The following is a 16,167-nucleotide window of genomic DNA, read 5'->3' on the forward strand; positions in this document are numbered from 1 at the left end:
GGTGTACTATGTGAAGAGGACCAGCCGGCAGAGGTAGTTTGACGCTTTGGCCAATGTTCTGCTTGGGATTCATGAGGATGATACTTTGACACGTGCCATCTATCTAAACATTGTTTAAAACTGTATTTGCGAATGGCAGTGGCCTTTTTCAGCGGGATACACCATGTATGTCTTATTTATATGTTCGTGTCCTGGAACTCCTGTGGTGTATCTGTCTACTCTACGCAAAATCAAATTCAGGGTGTTGCCTTGGCCTCCAAATTCTCCAGATCTGATTTCACTTGAGCATTTGTGGGGTGTGCTGTAAAAACCAGTCCGCTCCATGGAGGCCTCACCTCACAACTTACAGGACTTACAGGATCTGCTACTGGCTTGGTGCCAGATACCACAGCGTACGTTCAGAGGTCTAGATGACTCCATGTCTCGACAGGTCAGGGCAGTTCTGACGGCAACAGAGGGACCTACTAAAATGTATTTAATATGTCTGAGGCATTGCTTATATGCCAAATACTTCTAACCCTTTGGAGCTTCCCTTATGAAATTTGTTAAAATGCCTTTTGATGGATGCCCTAATGGGTTAAAAGTAATTAACATGCAAGCAAGGCCCCAGACATGATCAGAAACTTATCAGGAGATATATTGTATATTTTAGAAATGTTGTCACCAAATGGGCTAAATAAGGAACTAGAAATGGGAACGGTCATGTGATTAGGATTTATGGTTAATTAACTTGCCATTTAAGATTTTCTCTTTTAAAGGTTTTTTTATAAACTTTTTATAGTTTGTATAAATATTTATTAATTTTTCTAGCTTGCATGAAAAGATTTATCCTAAAATAATCGTAACCTTGGAAATCTTTCATAATGACTTGTTACAATTTTAGGTAGAATGGAGTGTTTATTTCACGTAACGACCCAATGAATAATCTCAAAGTGCACCAACTTCGTGTAGAACTTTTTAATCCTCAAATAAAAACTAAGCATTGTACTCTGAAATAAAAATGTGTTACATTGGCATGAGAGCACACAGTGCTGACCCCTCCAACTTGCTGCATGTGGCCACCAGCAAACAGGCTGAGCGATGTTGGAACTGAAGACTGGGCACTACAAGTACCTCTCCACTACAGCGGCTTTCTTCCCATGTTCTTACCGTCAGCGTTCGCCTACTCCAAGATACGTCGTGATATTGTTAGGGGCGCACTATGGGGGACCTTCCCCTTCATCAGCCAGACACTGGAAGACTACTAGACAGCAGATCGTTTTTCATTGGCAGCTAACATTCTCTGCTAACACAGCAATCATCAGTGTTCTGAATCGCATGTTTATACTTGTATACCTTCATATGGATACACAGATACCATTTTTTTTTTTTTTTGGTATCGAGTACAAATATTTTTTTTTTGCTACTTACCAATACTGGAAGTCCCATTTAAGGAGGCTTAGCCAGGAAGCCGGCTTGTTCTTTTTTGTTCTTGCATTGTTAACACTTGGTTTTGTTTTATTGTTTTCTCCTTTTTTATAAGAAGCCCAAAACTTTCCGAACTTTTGTTTTTTGTTTAGAGCAACTTTATCTTAACCCCTTAAGGACAACGGCCTTTTTTTCCATTTTTTTGTGTACATGTTATATTCCACATTTTTAAAATAAAGGTAAAACCCCCAAATATTATATATTTTCTGAAAGCCAAGACCCTATAGAATAACATGGTGGTAGTTGCAAATTTTTATGTTGCGCGACATTAGCGCAACTGATTATCAAACCCAAAAACGTAGTGAAAAATGCACTTAAGTTAAATTTAGTGCCCCAAAACACTTACCCAACAGATACCCAACATGCCCAGGTTAAAAATTGAGCGCGTCCGTGAAACTGCGACAAAATTCAGTACCCCAAAAAGTCCATACACAACGCTTTAAAAGCCTCTACAGGTCATCAGCTTGGAGATGCATGTAAATATTGTCCCTAGAATTATTGCTCTCTGGTGTGTGCGGCGATACCCAACATGTGCAGCGCAATCAGTGTTTACGTGACAACGTGCATGCTCGCGGGGACTTTACATTTTTTTAATTTTATTATTATTTTTACATTTACTTTTAATATTGTTTTTAAAACTTTTTATTTTAAACTTTACTTTAATTGCCATCACATAAGGGGACTTACAAGCCCCCCATGTGATAGCATATTGGTGGTGACAGGTACTCTTTAAGGTGATACTGGGAGTCCAAAAGACTAGGGCTGCAGCTAACGATTATTTTCAAAATCGATTAGTTGGCCAATTAAGTTTGATTAATCGGAGAGGGGAAAAAAAAAAAAGGCTCCAGTGATGAACTACTAGTTTGTATTAAGATTGTAGTCCATCACGGGAGCAAGCTTGGACAACAAATGCCAGCAATAGTCCTTTATACTATAATCCTTTAGTCCTTTATACTATAATGTACTATTGCGTTGTATATAATGTATTATTGCTGGGATTTGTAGTCCTCTATAGCTGGTGGTATTCTCTATTCCGCTGCATAATGATTATACGGCGCAATGCAGAATACCAATGACCAGCTATAGAGGAACAACAAATCCCAGCTCACGCCCGCCGCTCACGCCACGCCCACGTTGGTTAAGCTGCTCACGCCTACACCGGTAAACCCGCTTACGCCACGCCCACCGCACACGCTGAGGACATGCGTCTGGCCCTCTCCTCCCGGTGAGCTTCCCGACTCGTCGCTGCCCTCCGACAACCAACAACGCCGCTGCCCGCCAACAACACCGTCATTCAAGGTAAGTCGAGGTCGGCGGGAGCTTTTTAATGTTTCCTGGTTTTTTTTTTTCTTTAAAGCGGCACACTGCAGAACATTAGCAGCTATAGAGGAACACCAAATCCCAGCAATAATATATTAAACAGCCTGTATAATGGATTATTGCTGGGATTTCTTGTTCCTCTATAGCTACTAATGTTCTGCAGTGTGCCGGTGTATTATACATTGGTTTTCTGCATTGCATTGTATTGTGCATGGTGTTCTGCATTGTATAATACAGCGACACACTGCAGAACACCAGCAGCTATATAGGAACACCAAATCCCAGCAATAATACATTAAACACCCTGTATAATGTATTATTGCTGGGATTTGTTGTTCCTCTATAGCTGCTGGTGTTCAGCAGTGTGCCTGTGTATTATACATTGGTATTCTGTAGAGCTGCAAAAATGATTAGCCTGTTCGCGGCTCCATACACCAACCGCGCACACGTCGCGTACCTGGCCACCGCACAAGACGGACACATGCCCGCAGATCACGCCGCCGCAGCTGCAGCGACTTACAAGGGTTCAGAAACGGGTAAGGGGGACCTGTTTTAATGTTTCCTGTTTAAAAAAAAAAAAAGTGGCACACTGCAGAACACCAGCAGCTATAGAGGAACAACAAATCCCAGCAATAATACATTAAACAGTATGTATAATATATTATTGCTGGGATTGTTGTTCCTCTATAGCTGCTGGTGTTCTGCAGTGTGCCGCTGTATTATACATTGGTGTTCTGCATTGTATTGTGCATGGTGTTCTGCATTGTATAATACAGCGGCACACGGCAGAACACCAGCAGCTATAGAGGAACACCAAATCCCAGCAATAATACATTAGGCAACCTGTATAATGTATCATTGCTGGGATTTGTAGTTCCTCTATAAGTGGTCAGTGGTAATCTGCATTGCGCAGTATATCATTATACAGCGCAATGGAGAATACCACCAGCTATAGAGGACTACAAATCCCAGCAATAATACATTATATACAACGCAATGCAGAATACCAGCAGTTACAGAGGACTACAAATCCCAGCAATAGTACATTATAATATAATGTACTATTGCTGGCATTTGTTGTATTCCTATATAGCTGCTGGTATTCTGCATTGCGCCATATAATCATTATACAGCGCACTGCAGAATACCACCAGCTATACAAATCGCAGCAATAATATATTATATACAGCACAATGCAGAATAACGCTACCTACAGAGGACTACAAATCCCAGCAATAGTACATTATAGTACCATTATACACCACACTCTTTTTTTTTTTTACTTCCACCGCGCCAAGCTTGCTCCAGTGATGGACTACAATCTCAATAGAAACTAGTAGTCCATCACTGGAGCCTTTTATTTAATATCCGATTAATCGAACCTTAATAATCGGCGAACTAATCGATTATGAAAATAATTGTTAGCTGCAGCCCTACTTGTATATTAAGAAAGCTCTAGGGACTGGTCTAAGAACAAACCGGCTCAAATGATCGGGTGAGTATAACCAGTTGTGGGTAGCCCCACTGCAAGGGTTTATAATATTTTTCCTCGGAGTTCCTCTTTAATAAACAGGCCATCCTTTTTAAGTTCAGCCATGTCCTGCAGTGATTTACCAAATGATCATGTGTTTAGATTTGGTTGGGGAATAATGAAATGAATTGGGCGTCTCAGGACCTTGGATTATATTGTTGAATAATGGATTTCCTGAGCGCTATTTGTTCTGCAGTCAGGGATTACTTAATGAGCTCCAACCGTTCCCCACTATTGAGTGACTTTAGACTTGGACAACGCACTTGTTAAGTGAGTAAGTGGCTGGGCACACTCATTGTTCATGTTTTCAGTGGGTGTGCTTAGCTCTCTTTTATATTCCCAAGGCAATGTGAGTAATGTTTTCTATGAGTCTTTTATTTCTTGTCGTTTGGGGATCATATTTTATATTTCTATACTAGTTGCTATCTGTTGGTCCCATCGGGGCCCTGCTAAGCCATTAGGGGAAGGGATTTGTTTTTATAATACAGAAAACATATTTTATGTTTGCCTTAAGCTCTGTGGCCATGCATTTTTTTTGTAGTTCTTATTCTTGTTTTTCTTTGTTAAATTGCACTAATTGGCCAATTATGTTTTTATTACAAAAAAAAAGTCGTGGGTTTAGCTCCTGGAACACAATTCTTCTTTTGTGTTTTTAGTTAATATCATGTTGTAATAATAGATGTAAAACCTCCCGTACCTGTCCCAAAAGTCATTTCTAATTGTTTAAGTTAAAAAGAAAGTGTGTATTGAAGTTTGGTGTAATGAATTTCTAAGTATTGCATAGAACCTGTTTACAGGTTTCTTCTGTAGCTTTTCACACACAAGGTTCCGACGTATCGCTGTCATAGGCTATGTAAGAACAGAACTGAGGAGGACACAAAAACAAATCTAGATACATCCATCTGGAGCAGCAAAGGAGTTCATTAAAGGGGTTACAAAGGTTCATGGGAATGGTGAAATGGGCTTTCACTTTCCTGTTTACATGATTTATGTCACTTTAAATGTATCCCAGCCTCAGATGTATCCCAACATCACATGACCTATGTTCTAACAAGTACCAGATTGCTTTGTTTGGTGTCCGCTATATATGTTTTCATGGAGGTCTTCTCTTAAAACGGTAATTACAGTGCTGTAAAATGATTTTTATAGGGAATTGTGTTTTTCCAGTTTACTTTACTGCAGTTTTTGCAATCCCTGTATGTCTTTTTAAAGTGACATTAAAGTCAAACTTTTTTCCTCCCTTCCCAATCCTGCTGTTGGGACTTACCTTAAATGATGTCTCTTGATCCGATCATCATAATCTTCTTTACTGTCCTTTTCAGCTGTTCCTCCAGTGCTGGTGCGGGTCTTTGATCCAGCGCTGATTCCTCTGTCCTCCTCTTCTCTGACGTCCCACGGTGTCTGTGCGGGTGCACGCTGCTCCATAGAGTTACCTTGTGTCTCTCCTCGTCTCCCAGCCGAAAATCTGAAGTGCGCATCCGCCCACCCCATCATCCTTTGCGGCAGTCCGAGACTCTTCAGATGTTCGGACGGGAGCGCGTGGCAAAGACACAGGTAAGTTTAAACCCTTTTTAAAAGGTTTTAAAAAAAAAAATGTTTTTGCATATACAGTATCTACTGCTTGCCGTAAATATATGCAAAAACGTGTGAGGGTTTAATAACCCTTTAAACACTTCTGCATAATAATTATACGGGTTCAGAGTTTGCTGTACTTATGTATGTTACTGCACTTTGTTGGCTGAACTCCAGGCAGATCTAAAAGACACAAATTAATAAATAACTAGGAGGTAGGGATTTTTTGGCAGAAGTAACATCCAAAGAAGGACAATCTGGAGCAGCTGTGCACGGCAACCAATCGGCTTCTCTCTCTCATTTTTAAATCTTAACTAAACAAACTTGAAAGAAGCTGATTAGTTGCCATGAACAGCTGCTCTAGATTTTGCCTGCCCCATTTTTGATAAATTCACACCCCCATCCCCCCAATCACCCCCACAAACTCTTCTGACAAAAAAAAACCAAAAACTTTTTTCCTCTCCCCCAGCATTTTGTATCTTTTGTGTACACTGTATGACCCATGCACCATGCATTGAGGTGAGTGAGTACAATCACTACCATCTCTAAAATGCTGATGCCAGGTAGGATGTAACTACTCTGCCGTTATTATTATTATACAGGATTTATATAGCACCAACAGTTTGCGCAGCGCTTTACAATATATGGAGAGACTCTACAACTACAATACCATCCAAAATGGATTAGAAGGACCCTGCTTGTGAGAGCTTACAATCTACAAGGAAGGGCATGTGACACAGAAGGTAATAACTGTGGGGGATGAGCTGATTGAAGAAGTAGATGTACACTTTTTAAGAGGAGGTGTAATAGGCTTCTCTGAAGAGGTTGCGGAATCCACACTGATATGCCAGTTAGTATTCCTGTGATGTGTGATGAATGGGTGAGCTGAGGAGTGCAGAGATAGATTTCAGTGTCATCGGCATAGAGATGATATTTCAAGACATGGGAGATTATCAGCTGACCCAAGGGAGGATTTGTAGATAGAGAATAGAAGGAGTTTGAGGACAGTGCCCTGGGGCGCTCCTACTGACAGAGGGAGAGGAGGTGGTGGAGTTGTGACAGTGAAGGTGCGCTGAAATAGGAGGAAAACCAGGAAAGAAAAAAAGAAAAGTAGAGTCTTTGAGGCCAAGGGAGTGGAGTTTTTTGAGCCATGTGCAGGAATAACGTTAATCAGTGGCCAAAGAGGATGCCTGGGAACCTGGAAGTGGTGGAGGGGGGCAACAGGGCCGTTTAAACAGACTCCTGGCAGCTTTTGCCACCAGGACTCTGTTTAAACTTGTAAAGCCGACTTTACGGGGCGGTAAACAGGCCCCCACCCCCGCCGTGTTTCCCGGGCTCCATTGCCCCTCCTACGGGCCCGGGTATGGCTTCTCTGGTGTCGGGGGGGAAGCTGGCGAGAGCGGTGAACCTCCGCTCACCGATCTCCCCGTACTATTGGACGGGGATGCAGATTACATCACTTCTGGTCCCATAGCTGTCATTTCCGGGCTCCTAAAGCGATCCGCACTTCAGTAGCTTATTTCAAGTGTAAAGGTGATACTAGGAGTCTTTTGGACCCCCCAGCATCACTTTAGAGAGTACCTGTCACCACCAGCTGCTATCACATGGGAGGCTTGTAAGCAATTAAAGTAAAGTAAAAAAAACTGTTTTTAAAATGAATATTAAATAAAATAAAAGTAAAAATAGTAAAAAAAAATTTTAAGGCCTGCGCGTCTTTACGTAAACACGAATAGGGTGCACCTATGTATGAAAATGACATGCTGGGCATCGCCACGCACGCTGGAGTGAGAGCAATAATTATAGGTCCAGTATTTACGCATATCTCTAAACTGATGACCTGTGGGGGGCTTTGAAAGAGTCGTCTATTGACTTTTTGGGGTACTGAATTCTGTTGCAGTTTCACGGACGCACACAATTTTTAACCTGGGCATGTTGGGTATCTATTTACCCGTTGTAACCTTATCTTTTATATTTTATTAAACAAAATGGGTATTTTATCGTGTTTTGGGGCATTTAAGTGCATTTTTCATTAAATTTTGGGGTTTGATAAGGAGTTGCGCTAATATCGTGCAACATAAAAAATTACAACTGCCACCATTTTATTCTATAGGGTCTTTTCTTTCAGAAAATGTATAATGTTTTGGAGGTTTTAAGTAGTTTTCAGGCCTAAAATGTGGATTATAACATGTAAACAAAAAAAAATGAAAAAAAGGCCTCAGTCATGAAGGGGTTAAAAATGCATTTGACATTAAACCTACATTTTTTTTTTTAAACTTCTCTTGTTTAAAGGGGCCAGACTTACTATAAAAAAAATTCACAAAGGATCTACAACCGAGTGATCCACAAATAGGATACATTTTTGTTAATAGTTAAAGGAGAACTATGAGGTGAGTGCTTTTCACTCACCTCAAAGTTTAAGCCGACCTGTGACAATGAGACTGTCACAGGTCGGCTCAGTAGATCGGGAAGTGAGCGAACACATACCGGCGTTTGCTCACCTCTCGATCCTGTCACGGCTCTCTGCCGTGACAGGGGAGGTGCTGGATTCCCCCCTCCCCACTCCGATCCGCCAGCGCTGACTCTAGATAGGCAGAGCCAGCTGTCAGTCACGCAGCTGGGCGGATCCAGACATAATTGTCGGGATCTGCTTCAGCTGCGTCGTCTCAGTACAGCTTGCGGTATACTGCGGCGTCTCAGTATACCGCGAGCTACAGCTCACGGTATACTGAGCCTAGGGTGATGGGAGGACGCTAGTTTGTGTCCTCCCGTTACCCTAAGGAGAACTATGGGGAAAAGCCTTAACCCCATACTTCTCCTTTTAAGTTACTTGAATGTATTTTTAAGATTTAACTCCTGAGTTTAGTGTCACTTTAATTCTACAGCTTGTTTAAAGGCTAAAATAGTTTATAGCCGCCATCACTCATACTTTTAAAAGTCATGTGTAGAATTTTGCTGTAAATTCTTTTTTTTTTTTTTGAAAGGCCAAGGCAGAGATCTATTGGCTGGGTCACTAATTCTCTGGTAGTAAATATTTGCAATCATCATGATATTGGTATGATAAAAGATGGATTAGTGTTTGCACAAAAAAAAAGAAATAAAACCGGGAATGTGACCCTTTTCTACTCCATCCAAAAACAAGAAAAAAGGCTGGTGTTCCCCTCACAGAAAACGGTGACCTTTTTTCTTTCTACAAATGTACTTGAATGTACAGTGATATTAGAAAGAATCTGATAAGAAGGCGTAATAAATGCCTCAGTTAAGCTGGCCTGGGCTCAAATTTCAGCTGATTCCTATAAACCGGCTAAAATCCATTCCTGCCAACAACGCCCGGCTCACCAAACTTTGATTAAAAACTTGAAGGAGTCGGGCGGAAACAAGTTGGCCATACAGTAAGTGCAGCAAATCAGCTGCTGTCACTGTTCGGATATTCTGGTTGCTGGCTGTCCAGGATCAAATAGCCTGGCAGGGGAGATTCTTCCATCCATACTTCGCTGTTTTGTCTGGATGGGGGAATCAAGTGATTTGCGCGGATGACCAGCTTACAACAGACGGAGCACCTTTGTGGGTTTTAGGGTGGAAGCGAATCAAATGTCAGTAAATGTTTTTGTTTTCTTGCGCTCATGCACAGATTTCCTCTGTAATTAACACTAACAATATCTTCTATAGATATATTTTGCAGAAACTGGGTGCTGTCTTCCTTCCTCCAGATGGACAATCCAGACATCTCCATAAAGCTGTTCTTTCTGCGGTGAGATGCAGGATTGACACGGTTTACTTATATCACTTTAAGTGGCATGTTTTTCTAGACGGCTGTTGGGGTTTACATACACTGAAGCCCCGTTCACATTGAGCGATTTATCGGGCGGTAATTCCCGCGCGACATCGCGCTCCTACGCATTTCAATGGGGCAAAGGGTCCTACTGTCGCGGGTCGTGTGTCGCTACAGCAGGACCCTTTTTGGAGCGGATTTAGCCGCGATTCAAGCTTGCTCAATGCAAGCTTGAACGCGATATCGCGCGATTTGCATATCGCGCAGTGGGAACGGGGCCTAATTCAGGAAGCACACAGTGTTTGCATTACTGTACATGTATTGCTAACCTTAAAGTGTAGGTGCAGAAAAAAAACTTTTTTTTGATGAGGAAGGATTAGAACCCTGTCAACTTTTTACTACTATCCAGGGCTCCATAAAAACAATTTTCCCCTCACTTAGTCACGGTGACAATGATTTCACCAGACAGGAAGGAAGGGATTATAAAGCTGGCAAAGTATATTGCCAGCTTTAAGGAGTTTTAAAAAGCAGTTAAAATGTGACATTGGTTCTAATACTACTACACTCTGTTATAAACCAAAACAAATAAAAGGAACCTGAGATCATGTTAACCCCGGAAGCTGCATGGGCCTCCATCCTAATCAGCTGGGGGTTTGGGGAATTCCCCGCCCAGCAGCTGACCATAAACAAAGGAGTGAGATGCTTGTGCTGATGTCATTGACCTTTTATTGCAACATGGCCTTAATATTCACCTAATATGGCCATATAAGGTCAATGACGTTGATGCATCCCGCCCATTTGCTTACATGCAGCTGCAGACGGGGAATGCCCTGGCCTCAGCTGATTGGGCATCAGAGGGAGGAGTGCCCCTCTTATGGCAATGTGGGTCTCTTTTGTCTAAGTCCATCTCTCTTCTGACATTGTACCTATGTCTCCCCAACACAAACTCATCTGCATTTTGTTTTTATTTTGGCAGTATACGGAGACATTTCTGGCAGATGGACAGTCTTTGCTGGTGTTTCTGGAGGTCTTGTTCTCTCCAAGTTGCCACACCTTATCCCCAGTCGCTTGTGATTGGGTCTGGACAATGATGACAGCTATGGAGTCTGGAAAAGTGCCAGACATTCTCATAGTTCCAGTGGGGATTTCCTATGATAGCCGTCTTGAATTTTCCAGTGCAGGACAGGTATATTTTTCTAGTGTATATGTTAATACAAGTTAACATCTTTTCACTATTTAATTGCTGTCCTGTTTCATATTTTTAGGTGGATTCAGCTTTAAAAGTGTTCCGCTTTGTATTGTCTGCCTTATGCCCCTGGACCACTACTCTGGGCTGTGCTCGTGTCGATTTTGCTCAGCCTTTTTCATTACAGGTACAATTATTTGATTCTTCTAGGGTACAAACCTCTACAAAAATCTCTATTACATTTTATTGTGGCGAATGAGTTGCACATTTACTGTTGTGAAATAAAAGTAACCAAACATATCTAATTTAAAATAATTTTCATCTCCTGAAGCAATGGGGTTGAGATTTTCTTTTGTAAGCAGCACACATGAATATAAAATGGCTAAACTATGGGTGATCCATTGAAGCAACATTAATATATCAGTATGAGAAGGTGTTCAAGCAGACATCATTACCCAATAGCCAGCACCACAAGGCACCTGCATGTATCTTTTTCTTCTAGCTTGTTGTCTACTCATGGAGGCAGGGCACTATGAAAACTGTTTGACCTTCTTCTCAGTTAAACCATTCACAGTTCCTACCTTGCCTCATATATTTTTATTTTCCTGCATTGCTTTGCTTCAGTGCTTACAAATCCTTCTGCCCAAGTTCTGTAACTACCTTCTCCGGCATTGCTGAGAACATGAGCACGAAAAGAGGGTGATCCATTGAGGTAACTTTAATGAGTCAGTATGAGAAGGTGACATTACCTATTAATCGGTGCCACAAGGTGCCTGCATGCATCTTTTCCTTTTAGCATGCGAGGACACAAATACTGAGGTTTAGTTGTCTACTCAGGGAGGCAGGGCACTAAGAAAACATTTTGACTTTCTTAGGTAAACCATTCATAGTTTCTGTCTTGCCTTATATTTTAATTGTCCTGCATTACTTTTGCTTCAGTGTTTACAAATCCTTCTGCCCAAGTTCTGTAGCCACCGTCTCCAACACTGCTGAGACCATGAGCATGGAAAGAGGGTGACTTCTTGTCCATCCTCTTTCCTATGAGATATTCTTGCCTCTGTGAGATGTTCTCCGTTCTGATACATGTCGGTGGCTAGGGCCCTTCATGCATTCCAAGTCACATGATGAGAAGGGAGAGCTTTTTTCCAGCTGAGCATTTGTAAAGTTTGGTCTTGCTTACCCTGCTGTTGAGCAGGAAGTCCCATCTAGTTATCTTCCTCTCCAGACCATGTGCAGGAGCTTCCATTGTGTCATCTATCATAGCCTGCCTCTGGTAATTTCTTGGATCACCTTTCCATGGGCCTCTTGTAGTGGTCTCTGGAGGGCTAACCATGAAGCCCAGAGTTGTAGATAAGGATTCCTATTCCTCCCTCTAGTCCTTTTTCTGCGTTGGCCAGTAGTGCTGGGTCTTCTACCATATGTGTGCTTTCAGTGATTTAACTTCCAGTCTCATGGTGATAACATATTGCCCTCCTCTGACATAGCCTTGGGTGAAGTGCAGCATTTTCAGCTGCAATAGCAATTTTGTGAATATTCAGGTGGATGCCATTGGCTGCTGATGTTTAACAACCAGTCAAAACAGATCTGCAAATCAGTCTGATATTTACTTTTGCTGTCTTTTTCAAGAGACACGAATCTTTTATTGCAAGTGAGCATTTTATTCTAGTGCAAGTTGAATAACGCCTCCAAAACACATATATAAAATAAACTTTTTATTACATTACATAATTGAAACAGCTAGTCAGAAATCAACATTTTGAAATCCTATTAGTGCAGTGGCTGGAAGGATTCGTAACCTCACCATCTGAGCAGTATAATATTGTCTGGCGGCTGGCAGACTTTACAGGTGAAACTCGAATAATTAGAATATCGTGCAAAGCTCATTTATTTCACTAATGCAACTTAAAAGGTGAAACTAATATATGAGATAGACTCATTACATGCAAAGCAAGATAATTCAAGCCGTGATTTGTCATAATTGTGATGATTATGGCTTACAGCTCATGAAAACTCCAAGAACCCCAAATCCACAACCTCAAAAAATGAGAATATTGCATGCAATCAATAAAACAAGGATTGTACATAGAACAATATCGGACCTCTGAAAAGTACAAGCATGCATATGTACTCAGTACTTGGTTTGGGCCCCTTTTGCAGCAATTACTGCAATTACTTTTGCACGATATTCTAATTATTCGAGTTTCACCTGTATATCTTTGTCAGTTTAATTGCATGATGGTTGACAATTCTGATCTAATCTGGTGGATCCAGAGATACTTGCAGCAGCCTTCCGGACATTCCTGTCACAGCTGAATCTCAGGCTATTCTGACATGCAAAACTTTGGCACTTCTGATAATGCTGACATTCCTATTGGCCACTGAGGTGTCTTGAGGTTTTGCCTTTCAAAACGGCCCACACGGGCGTGGAAATGTAAAAAAAAATAAAAAATACTTTAGACTAAATCCCAATCTACTTTTCCCTCGTGACCATCTATGTGCTTGTTGTGATACAAAAAATAATCTTAACCAAAACTGTATTTACCAGTGGTAATTTGCGAGCGAAATTCAGAATACATGGCACAGGTCAGCACTGGACGGCAGTATGGAGTACATAGTTGAGGTGGAGAGGGGGGCCAGATATGAGCGGGTAATTCCATTTTCCCAAATTACTTGGGAAAGTAAATTTCCCCTTAAATGCACAACAATGCCTGGCTACAACAATATGGCACACAGTGGAATGGGGACAGCACTCAGCGTACACACACAATGCCCTAGACGTGCGGTAATTTGCATGTAGATGGCGGGCGCAGTGGGGTTGGTTTTAATTTTTTTTTTTTATTATTTATTTTCTTTACTTTAACATTTTTTTATTCATCTTATCTTTTACTTTATTTTTTTAATTTATGTTTTACTTTATCACTTTTTAAAAATTTTTATATTTGTTATTTTTTTACTTCTACTTATTTTGATATTTTTTTTATCTTTTACATTTTTATTATTTTTTTCCACTTTTTTTTTTCCACTTAGCTCCTGTGTGATAGCAATAAAGTTAACAAGCCATTGTGTGATAGCATTCGGAGGTGACAGGTTCTCTTTATGGAACCTGTCAACTCCAATACAGGAGTTCTAGCACGATCTCCTGTGACAACTGAGATGGGAAGGCAGCAGGTACAGCTCTCCTGTCTCACTGTTCACACGGAGCAGAGCGGAGAATAGATGTTCTCCGCTCTGCTCCCCGTTCTCCATCCTCAACTAATTTGCCGTATCTGGGGTCCCCCAGAAGAGCAGCAAGTCGTGACGGTGTGACAGAGACGTTTAAGATGACTTGTACAAAATGGCTTCCCTTCTACATTTAGCCCTGCTGCTTGCCCGAAGCAGGGCTAAATGTAGGGGTAAAAAAACTACACGCTTGGCGCCCGGGACTACATGTCCTGGGCGTCGGGCGATAGGAATTTTACACCCCTGTGCCCAGTATTCACCTGTGACAGGAAGATCTGTTAAAAGAGAACTATGGCCCAATGTTTTTTTGCCATAGTTCTCTTTTACGGTCAAAGGGAAATTTACTAATTTGTGCTGGGTTGCCGAGATCTGAAATACTCTTTACCAAAAGCTCCCAGTCACTGTTTATGGTTGGAAGCTGGTGGCGCGGGCTCTTGATCACATGACAGTCAGTCCATCACCGTAACCACATGACCGGAAAGCCTATGTAATGCCTGTGACATTACGAACTTTTAGATGGCCGCCTTCCACCGGTTGGAAAGGGTTAAAGAAGAGAGAGCACAAATAACAAATGATTCGGGTTGTTTTTGTATATTAGGTAAGTTACTTTTTCTATTAGCATTCCCCCCAGCTTCACCAACTGTGACAAAATTGTTGTGAAGTCTACAGTTCTTTAAGACATGTGTTGCCTTGTTCTTTCAGGAATACGTGAGTAACTACAAGTGGAAGCATTTATCTCCAGTCCCTTGTTTACGAGATGCTCTTCTGCCTTATATCCTGGGTGTGAGGTAATGAAAAAAGTAAAACCAGTAATGTCAGGGTTTCATTAAATGTTACCATAGCATAGTAACATAAAGTGCATGTAAGGTCCGACCCTTGCTGATGACATGCCACCAATTCTTATTTGTTTGCTTCATAAAGCAGTAGAAGGTCACATAGTGCTATAGCAAAGCCTCTGAATGTTCCGTTACACTGCAAAGACTGTCTGAGCTCAAGAATATTTCTGTTTTTTAGTATTAGATATTGCATAAACAGGTCTCTGAATCTTGCTGCTCAGCAGTTCAGTTGTACTTGATTTAATGTGATACTAAAAGGAGGAGTTAAATCTTAAAAATACATTCACATTGTGCCTGCGGTCTGATCCTGTGCGGTGCGATCAAAATGCTACAAGCACTATTTTGATCGCACCGTACCGAACCGCAGACACAATGTGCCTTGCAATCCCGTGCGGCGGATCGCATTGCGGCCGAAAGGCGTGGCTACGGCGCCATTCACTTGAATGGCCTGCCACGCCCCCTCCTATGCCACTAAAAAGTGAGCCGCCCGCAATGCGAGGCAGTGCGTTCCGCCCAAAATCATGCCGGAATGCACTGCATCTAGTGTGAATGAGCCCTTAAAGTGTATATGCCTTAAAGGCCATTTTTATTTTATTTTTAGAAAAATGGGGAAGTTTTTACTGCTGTTTGCAAGAAGTAAGCTTCATCCTTCTCTTTGTTCTGGTGACGATTGTCACCAAAACAGAAAGTGATGTTTAATCAAAAAAGTTGTCATCAGAACAATAGGGAGCAATATCAGAGCAAAATGCTCCAGTGGGGACTCCGTTTCCTATGATAACTGTCTAAAATGTGATTTCCATTTACTTTGGAGTGATTTCTTTTCATTTCCTGTTTCTTCTCCGGGACAGGGAATCTTCCCAGCTGGGAGCAACCGCAAAAAATAACTCGATAGGGTTTTCATAGAATAAATGCGTGTGGATTCTTACTTGAATATTGGGGAGCTTTGTGTATTTCTGCCAGATCTGTGCAGCAATCCATTGTGAGACTTGGAGGTTCCTGTAATAGACTGGTCACGGTTGCTCCCTCACCTTATGCAGGGGGACTGGTCTTGTCTCTGCCCTCTTGTTTACATACACAAGCAAAGTATGAATTGTACAGTTCTGATTTTAACTCTTTTGTGGACTGTTAGTGGTGGGATGTGTCACAGTGGTGGGTGGGCCTGGTCTCTTTGCTAGCAGTGGCAGAAGATTTCTTTGAAGCAGACTTTTTATTTTATCTTTAAATGGGCTGTTTTTTTTTGTTGGCTAGAGTTCTGACTTCGAGACAG

The 16,167-nt window shown here is 41.5% G+C and overlaps 1 protein-coding gene across 1 annotated transcript in view; it reads left to right on the forward strand.

The window, feature by feature from the left end:
• GPAT2 (glycerol-3-phosphate acyltransferase 2, mitochondrial) overlaps positions 1–16,167 on the forward strand; it is a 66,564-nt gene that overhangs the window by 13,157 nt on the left and 37,240 nt on the right. Inside the window, exons 8-11 of the mRNA XM_018569324.1 lie at positions 9,557–9,638; positions 10,636–10,845; positions 10,925–11,032; positions 14,767–14,852. Of these exons, the coding sequence (XP_018424826.1) occupies positions 9,557–9,638; positions 10,636–10,845; positions 10,925–11,032; positions 14,767–14,852 (486 nt within the window). The remainder of the gene's footprint in view (positions 1–9,556; positions 9,639–10,635; positions 10,846–10,924; positions 11,033–14,766; positions 14,853–16,167) is intronic.

The sequence above is a fragment of the Nanorana parkeri genome, unplaced genomic scaffold (genome assembly GCF_000935625.1).
Source record: "Nanorana parkeri isolate BGI_ZX_2015 unplaced genomic scaffold, ASM93562v1 scaffold1321, whole genome shotgun sequence".
NCBI lineage: Eukaryota > Metazoa > Chordata > Amphibia > Anura > Dicroglossidae > Nanorana > Nanorana parkeri.